Source organism: Falco biarmicus, chromosome W (genome assembly GCF_023638135.1).
Source record: "Falco biarmicus isolate bFalBia1 chromosome W, bFalBia1.pri, whole genome shotgun sequence".
NCBI lineage: Eukaryota > Metazoa > Chordata > Aves > Falconiformes > Falconidae > Falco > Falco biarmicus.
Genome location: NC_079310.1, coordinates 24,137,246 through 24,146,837, shown reverse-complemented (window position 1 = coordinate 24,146,837; position 9,592 = coordinate 24,137,246). Strand labels below are relative to the sequence as shown.

Below are 9,592 nucleotides of genomic sequence, written 5' to 3'. Positions count from 1 at the left end.
GGAGGGAGTGCTAAGTCTTCTTGCTGGAGAAGATCAGATGGTCACAAGGACATGAATCACCTACAAACCTGCAAGACCACCACATTCCAGGCAAAGGACTGATAAGCTAATTAACATAGGAAGTGAGAGTAAGCGGGTTTAGGTAACGAATATGTATAGGCGTTAATTGAATATTCATTTGTTTTATTGTATAAATGTGAGATGGTTCGTCACTTCGGGCATGCACGCTTGTGGAGGAGCGATCCCCCGTGCATCTGCGCGCAATAAACATACCTACTTTATAACTTTCGAGTTATAGAGTCTAATTCCGTACGTCAGACAAGGCTGCCATAATTGAAGTAGCTCAGGTGGACCTGGACTGGGAATGTAAGGGTGAGCTATTTGTAGCTATGTGGGCCCGTGAAACATCAGGACATCTAGGGAAAGATGCAACATACACATGGGCTCGTGATCGAGGGGTGGACCTGACCATGGATGCCATCACACAGGTCACTCATGAATGCGAAACATGTGCTGCAATCAAGCGAGCCACGCGAGTAAAATCTCCCTGGAATAGAGGGTGGTGGCTGGGTTTTCAATATGGCAAGGCCTGGCAGATTGACTATATTGGACCACTGCCACGAACATGCAAAGGCAAGTGCTACATACTCACCATGGTGGAAGCAACTACTGGGTGGCTAGAAACATACCCTGTAAACAATGCCCCAAACATCATCTTAGGCCTTGAAAGGCAAATTTTGTGGTGGCATGGTACTCCAGAAAGAATTGAATCAGACAATGGGACTCATTTCCGAAATAACCTTATAAACTCCTGGGAAAAGGAAATATGGCATTGAATGGGTGTATCACATCCCTTATCACCCACAAGACTCTGGAAAGACTGAGAGATATAATGGACTGTTAAAGACTCTGTTGAGAGCGTTGGGAAATGGGGCATAGAAGGATTGGGATACAAATTTTGCAGAAGCCACTTGGCTGGTTAACACCAGCGGATCTGCTAGCTGTCCTGGTCCTGCCCAAACAAAACCCATACATACTGTGGGAGGAGATAAGGTCCCCATAGTGCACATAGGGAAGTGGCTGGGGAAGGCAGTGTGGATTGCTCCTCCCATGGGAAAAGGCAAACCTGTTCACGGGATTGTCTTTGCTCAAGGACCTGGGTGTACTTGGTGGGTAATGCGGAAGGATGGGGAGACCTGGTGTGTGCCTCAAGGAGATTTAACCTTGGGGGAAAAATAATCTGTTGTGTGAGTTGTACATTGTAGGAGGTAATATAGCAGGAGTGACCTGAACCAACAAAGAGTGAGTTTTGCAAGGAACCAGATGAGTGCAGCGATGACCCAAGCCAAGCTGTTACTGGTGCCCAACAACTGAACATACTGCTTCTGTCCTGAGTACCCATCTTGACAGGTGGGGCCCAAGTCATAGTCTGTTCTTATAGACATTTGGAGGAGTGGAGGAAGCCCATGGAATAATAGCTATCTGTTAAGGAACAGGGGATAGCATTTAATGAGAATGTATAAATCTGTATGTTTGGTATAAAGGTGGCTTAAGTATGTAGTTGTCATGGTTTAACAAATGCCGGCAACTAAGTATGCAGCCTCTCACTCATTCCCTGCCCCCCAGAGGGATGTGCAGGAGAATTGGGAAAAGGTAAAACTCAAGTGGTGAGATAAGAACAATTTAATAACTGAAATAAAATAAAACAAAATTAAATAAAATTAAATAACAATAACGTAGAGGGATTTTTAAAGGACCGAGGACATATGTTACCATTGTCCGGGTTGGACAACCCAGGCCTGTTAGTTGAAGCTGCAGAGCAACTTTAAATTGTCCTGGGAACAAGCAGTGTGAGAAAGAAAACAAGCTCTGCACAAACAAGAAGCCAGGTGCAGAGCAAGTCTGACAACCCGAAATCAGCACACTCTCATCGGCACACTGATCAGGCGCCTGCAGCATGCTCACTGATGAGCGACACGGACGCCCGCGTGGGCAGAGACTTTTATCCAATCACCTGTGTGTAGAGTCTTGTGAGCGGTTGGTTTAAGTTATAAATATGACCTGTTTGTTTAATAAAGTGAGCACGGCATGTAGCCATATTGGTCTGATTGTCGTGACTTGGCCGACTCTCCACGGGGGACCCTCTTCACAATAATAACAACAATTGTAATGAAAAGGAGACAGAATAAAATCCAAAGAGAAAGGTACAAAACCCAAATGATGCATAATACAATTGCTCACCACCTACTGACTGATGCCCAGCCAGTTCCTGAGCAGTGATCAGCAGACCCTGGCCAACCCTTCCAGTTTATATACCAAACATGACATCCCATGGTATGGAATACCTCTTTGGCTAGTTTGGGTCAGCTGCCCTGGCTGTGTCCCCTCCCAATTTCTTGTGCCCCTCCAGCCCTCTGGCTGGCAGGGCCTGAAAAGCTGAAAAGTCCTTGACTTAGTATAAACATCACCCAGCAACAACTAAAAACATCAGTGTGTTATCAACATTGTTCTCATACTAAATCCAAAACACAGCAGTGTACTAGCTACTGAGATGAAAAAAAACCTCTATCCCAGCTGAAACCAGGACAGTAGCATAAGTTGCAAGTGTTGGTAAGAAAAGATTTCAGTAATGAGAATTAAATACAATGGGATGGTTAGAAGATATATATATGTATTAAATTATGTGGGATCTGAGCATGATGCAAATGGTATGGAATAAGGAGTGGAGATTGTATTAGGACTGGCTGAGCCCCATAGCAGCCCTCATAGTGCTGCACTTTGTATCAATATCTAGAAAAGTGGTGGATAACACACCAGTGTTTTGGCTACTGCTGAGCAGTGCTCACACAATATCAACACTGTCTCTCCAACCTTCCCCCCCACACACCAGTAGGCTGGGGATGGGCAAGATCTTGGTAGGGGACACAGCCAGGACAGCCGACCCAAGGGACTAAACCATACTATATGAGTTAGCAGGGCTCATTGAAAGAGCTTTAAACTAGTTTTGAAGGGTGGAAGGGATAAAACCAGGCTTGCTAGAGATAAGCTTGGGGTTGCACACCAATGTTTGAGGGACAGTGTGTTAGCAAGGTCTTTTGGTCCGCTGTCTCATTGGAGATAGGGGATGGAGATCCATGCATCAGCAAAGACACAAGGGTTGTTGAAGTATTAGAAACCATGAATGCACCTGAGAAAAGTCACATAAGAATTAGGGCTTCTCCCCCAAAAAAGGTAATAGGATCAATGGCCCAACTGAAGTGCATTTACACCAATGTATTCAGCATGGGCAAGAAACAGGAGGAGTTGGAAGCCATTGTGCAGAAGGAAAACTATGATATAGTTGCCATCATGGAAACATGGTGGGATGACTCACACAACTGGAGTGCTGCAATAGATGACTATAAGCTCTTCAGAAGGTATAGGCAAGGAAGTAGAGGTGGTGGGGGTTAGCCCTGTATGTTAGGGAGTATTTTGACTGGAGCTTGATGATAGGGTTGAATGTCTATGGGTAAGAATTAGGGGAAAGGCCAACAAGGCAGATATGGTGGGAGTCTGTTATAGACCATCTAACCAGGATGAAGAAGCAGATGAAACATTCTATAAGACACTGGGAGATGTCCCACGACTGCTAGCCACTGTTCTCATGGGAGACTTCAGCTTACCAAATGTCTGCTGGAAATACAGTACAGCAGAGAAGAAACAGTCTAGGACAGGGGTCCTCAAACTTTTTAAACAGGGGGCCGGTTCACTGTCCCTCAGACACTGTCAGGGGCCGGACTATAGTTTGGAAAAAAATGAACAAATTCCTATGCACACTGCACATATTTTATTTGTAGTAGTGCACAAAAAGCAGGGAAAAGAATGCAATATTTAAAATGAAGAACAACTGTAATCAACAAAACCAAATAATATTTCAATGTGAACTATGGGCCTGCTTTTGGCTAATGAGATGGTCAATGTTAGGTTCCATATTTGTCACTGCCAGTCGTAGCAAGTGATGCAAGTGTTCATCAGTTAGTCTGGATCTGATTGGAAATTTCAGATGTTTCATTCGGGAAAAAGTCTGCTCACAGACATAGGTGCTGCCAAAGATGGTTGCAATTTTGAGTCCATGGTTCCTGAGATTATGATATGTCTCTGAGGGGAGAGATGCATAGGAATTAGTAAGGCTTCTTGATTGGAATGCATCTTTCAGCGAGTCACAAGTCTGTAGTTCAGCCAATTCCATTTGGTAAATCGGATCAACAGTTTCAATGTCAACAGAAAATGGGTTCCAGAAAAGCCGTCTGTCCTGTTTGTGGAGATGAAGCTCCTTAAATCTAATTTGAAACTCCTTTTGCAACGTTTCTAGTACATCCATACATGTTTTGTTTGGGAATGCAACTGCTGGTTTTTCTGCAGACAGGTTTTGAGTTGTGGGGAGATGGCAGAAGTTTTCCTCCTTTACTTGGTTAATGAGCAGGTCTAATTTGACTTGAAATGCTTTCACATGTGAATACATATCACAGATGAGCTTCCCCTTTCCTTGAAGTTGGACATTGAAATTGTTGAGTAGCTCTGTTACATCTGTCAGAAACGCAAGGTGCCATTTCCATTCTGCACCTTTGAGCTCTGGTACTTCTTTGTTTTTAGAAAGCACAAAATCATAAACCTGTGGAAGCAAGTCATAAAATCGTTTCAAAACTCTCCCTCGACTCAGCCAACGGACTTCTGTGTGGTACAGAATATCTTCATAGGCAACATCTAGCTCAGACAGAAATTCCTGACACTGTCTGTGGTTTAGTGCGTGAGCTCTAATGAAGTTAACACAAGAAAGCACAATTTTCATGACAGAGTCCAGCTTCAGTGATTTACAACACAGGGCTTGCTGGTGGATGATGCGGCGTATGGCTATTGGATGTGAATGGCTGTGTTTGTCCATCTCTTTGTTAATGTGTGCAACCACTCCTTTCACGGACCCCACCACGCTAGGAGCACCATCAGTTGTCACACTGAATAGTTTACCCCAGTCCAGCTCCAAATCGTTCATAGTTTGGCAAACTTTCTCATGGATATCCTCTCCTGTAGTTGTTCCTTTGGTGCTTTTCAGTGCAGCAAGCTCCTCTGTGACTTCGAAAGAATCATTTGTCCCACGAATGAAAATTAGAAGTTGTGCAGAATCACGAACATCATTGCTTTCGTCGAGTGCCAGTGAGAAATAGCAAAGTTTTTTTGAGGAGTTTTGCAACTGCAGATTCAAATTTTCCCCCATTTCTTCAGTCCTTCATGTAATTGTAGGTCCTGAAAGACTCACTGTACTAAATAAATCCGCCCTCTCTGGACACACCTCTTTGGCCACAGAAAGAAGGCATTCTTTAACAAATTCTCCCTCTGTGAATGCTCTGCCAGTGCGCGCTATGAGCTTGGCAACTTGATAGCTTGCTCAAAGTGATGATATATTGAGCTGCTTTTGCTTCACAAACGTATTTTGCTGAGTTGTCAATCCATGTTTCAGTCTTAATATTTTATCTTTTCTCACTTGTCCGACCAAAGAATCATATTTACCTTTATGTTGAGTTTCGTAGTGTCGACGCAAATTGTATTCCTTTGACACAGACACTGAATTCTGGCATATCAGACAAACAGCTCGCTCTTTGTACTCCGTGAAAAAATAATCAGAAGTCCACTTTTCTTGGAACACCCCGCACTCGGAGTCAATTGTTCTTTTTTTTGACATGATGGTGCGCGCGCTTCCCACTGGTGCTGGCTTGCTTGTCCTGCCTGGGAGCTGGAGGGAGGGAGGGAGAGATGGGGGAGCCGCCCCCCTCGCTGATGCCGCCGCCCCCCTCCTCAGCCCGGCCGCGCAGTCTGGACAGGGTGGCCAGAAGGGACTGAAGGTGTTATAGTTTACCTGTCCAATTAAATGACAGAGACTGGCCGATTAGAAAATTTGATTTATTAAAGCAAGCGACAAGTAAGCAGAACAGCGCTGGGCGGCCGGGGAGTCTCCTGCTCCACCAACGGCACGCAAATTCAAGCAAGCTGAGCAGCTCTTTTTTATCTTCCCCGAGGTCGCTTCTGACATCTTCAGTACGCCCCTCTGCTGCTTCTGTTATCGTGGCTTCTTGTCAGACAGGACGTTCCCATGTTTGGTGCAGCAAGATAACATTGTGGACATGTCTCTTCTTGTTAAACAGGAAGTTCTTAAGACCACCACAATGGGTTCCTTCCTCTTGCTTAACTTGGTTGATCAGCAAATTACCTTTAGTTACTTATTACAATTCCCCCCTTCTTTTATTTATAAATAATTTGCTGATCAAACCTAGACAATACCTCACAAGCTGCATCTAATTCAGGATTTTCATTTGGTATGATTTTCATCTCTAGTTCCAATTGCTTCATCACCATTAGCTGCACTTCTTCCAACCTGCTTTTCACAAAAGTTACAAATTTATTAATGATACAGGGTCCGAAAGTCAGAACCAATAACAACATTATGAGGGGTCCCGCCAAAGTAGAAATTAAAGTAGTCAGCCAGGGTGACTGTGGTTGTAAAATTCTTTACCTTTAGCTTTTTCTTTTTACCTTTTTGTTCTTTAATAACTCTGTTGGGTCCCACTGCTTGTGGCGTTTATAGTTCATGTTTCTGAATAAATATTAAGACCCTTCTATCAGCTCCAGGTTCCCAATATCTTATTCCCCAGGTTCGTCCTAATAGCCATCCGTGGTCATTAGGCTGCAGGATTTCTAGTATAACATGCTTACAGTTGCCAAGATGGGGGCCCTCTACGTGTCTATCCCAGCTAGGAGCTGGCGGATTGCATCCTCTGGGTCCCCATGTTATATTTAAGAATCTATTTTTAATGGCTACGTCCCAGTTTGAAGCTATGGTTTCACATCCCCAATATGCACAGTAATAGTGATTAAGGAAATTGCAATAGCTTTTCCCTGGATTCGAACTGGGGCAGAGATAAAATGGTTTTATTGCTCTTTCTCGTTGACCGGGTGGGTCTAGTTCAGAAAAGACTAAATCTTCCAATTTAACTTGGAATTTTGGGGATCCGGCTGTCACGTTATACCGAACTTCTATTGAATATTCCCATCAACCTAAGGTCCAATTGAAGGGTTGATGTTCATTTTTTTTTAAAGTCATGGTAATCAATACCATTAATAGGATAGTAGCTTTCATTTCCCCACTGTTCAGTACCTCTCTGCCTTTCCTCGTCTACTCTTTTGCAGAGAACAACGGGATATCAATATCTTCTCGGCAGCAGCAGGTCGTCTTCAGGGGAATTTTACTGTTATCCTGTCAATAATTTCCAAGGTCTAAAGAGTTAGTTATCTCTTAAATATATTTCCACCTGTTTGCTTGTTGTGCCCGTTTCCAGGCGAATCTTATAGTACGCTGTCTTAAAACTCTATACCAGTCTGTTTCATATACTTCCCAAAGTTCAGGTACTGACAGTTCCCATCCACAAAATAATTTACGAATTTCCACTTGATCCTCTGGTCCCCTGGTACGTATCAAATCATTGTGACATTTCATACAGTAAGGTTGTCTCTTAAATGAAACACAGGACCAATCTCTATTACAATTTAGACATCGGCAAACAACCTAACATAAATGTCCGGAAGTAGGGTGTTTTAAGTTGGGTATTCCCCGGAGATCTCCTCTTCTGGGTGATTCGGGTATCTCCGTCTCTGTGTTGTTTTGCGGTCAGCCAGCAATGGTGAGACAGATAGCGATGTCCCAATAACGTCCTTCACACCGCCCCGTGGCTCAACATTGCTGCTCCGTGGGTGGCATAGATAGAGATAGAGAAAAGATTCTGCCAACTATACAAACGAGGTTAACAATCTTTATCTAAGCATTAAACCCATTTACCATTATCAATAAACAATAACAGGCAATAACTAAAAATGACTAACAATAACTATAAATCCCTAACAAACATTAGCTAACAATTCAAAACTCAAACATGTCATAAACTAATTTCAAAACATTATCATAACAGGATTACATAACAAAACAAAATAAAACATTTCTTAGCATATATAAGGTTTGTTTGTGGGGGTTAAGAATCAAGAGCCAAGAGGTGGGCATTTAAAAGGGTAAATTTTCATGCCCCTTTAAGGTTAGGCCGCGCATGTGTTTTCATTGTGCAGTTTTGGTCAGGGCATTAGCCTGAATCTTGACCAGGAGGGTCACGGACCAATTTGTTTGTCTCGCCACAAACAATCCTTATCATTTTGGAAAAGATGGGAGCAGGAGACGACACACTCTGTATGGTTTTGCTGTTCAGCCTTTGTCTCATCGTGACTACAGTAACCATCAGTATGTGCTTTTGTGAGTGTTTTTGGTCACGCCGGTACAGAAGAGTGCGATCTCTTCCTCGCAGTCCGCCCCAAGTAGTGGAACCCATGGGATACCAAAGCAGAGTGCGAGAGACTGTTATATAAACAAAAGAAACCTGTTGATCTCCAGCAAAGTTACCATGTGACTTGTCATTGGTTTCTGTTCATCTTTGTTACCTCGTGAAGAAAAATACCAAGGACCAGAGACAGACTATCGTGGAGGGAACAGATGGAGTTACCACCCCGACATTATTCAGGACTGTGCTGGACTCACGAGTGAAGAAGCCTGTTTTCCACGTCACATGAGACTTTGCTGGACTGTTATTCTGTTATTCAACTTCTAGTTCATGTTTGTTAATAAATGGTTTTTTGTTGTTTACTGGTTGTCAAATGGTTCATCGAAGTTACTTTGCGTCAAACACATGGTTTCCAAAATAAATCCAAAGGGTTGGGTAATACATATAATAATAACCTACAAAAACAAAAGCTAAAACCAACACTTATAACTATACATTCCACTTAAGTAATAAATGAACTATAAATACTATAGTTTCGTTAAACATTCCTTTTTTTTTTTTTTTTTTTATTATATGCATCACTATCATGGCTAGACTATAGGGATTTCACATGCGCGGTCTTTCCAGATTTTTCCAATACATTCTGTGGGGTTTAAAATTGTGCATGCGCATGTTCAAAGGCATACACGTTAAAAAATGTCTGCTGAGTGTCCAGATGAAGTCCTGGACCCGTTTCCCGAGCTTACCACTCCGGTAAGTTTGTTAATGGTAACATTTATGGCACTATGGCCAAATGACAGGTCCTTGCTTGCAATGCAATGTTTTCTCACCATCAGACCGCCACGTCACCTGCCAGGGAGGAAGGGTCTGGAGTGCGCATTTCCCCCTCTGAACATCCCGTAAGGTGAGTGGTTTTTAGACGTCTAACCTGTATGGTTCATTATAAAGGGGAATCAAAACCTTTTTTTTTTTTTTTTCGTTGTTTAGGCAGAGGGTGCGTTTTTCAACTGTCACACGTCAAGAACTTATGGCGGAGGTGGAAAAGTATAAAAGACGTTACCACATCCTCGCCTGTGCGTTCCTGACGGTTGTTTTCTTTGCTATTCTATTTGTATTCTTAATCAGCCTACATTGTTATATGAATTGTTAATAGTTAATTATTCCCAGATTCTTGTTTGCTATTAAATTGTTATTGTGTTAACTATATAATCTGTATTGTCGACTGTACATTTCGGCGTACT

General features: G+C 42.8%; 1 protein-coding gene across 1 annotated transcript in view; it reads right to left on the bottom strand.

Annotated features, from left to right (window-relative positions):
- Window positions 1-3,913: 3,913 nt before the first annotated feature.
- The window catches only part of LOC130141931 (general transcription factor II-I repeat domain-containing protein 2-like), a 56,444-nt gene continuing 50,765 nt past the window's right edge, over window positions 3,914-9,592 (bottom strand). The window contains exon 2 of the mRNA XM_056323228.1: window positions 3,914-7,186. Within this exon, the coding sequence (XP_056179203.1) occupies window positions 3,914-5,251 (1,338 nt within the window). The 5' untranslated portion in view covers window positions 5,252-7,186. The remainder of the gene's footprint in view (window positions 7,187-9,592) is intronic.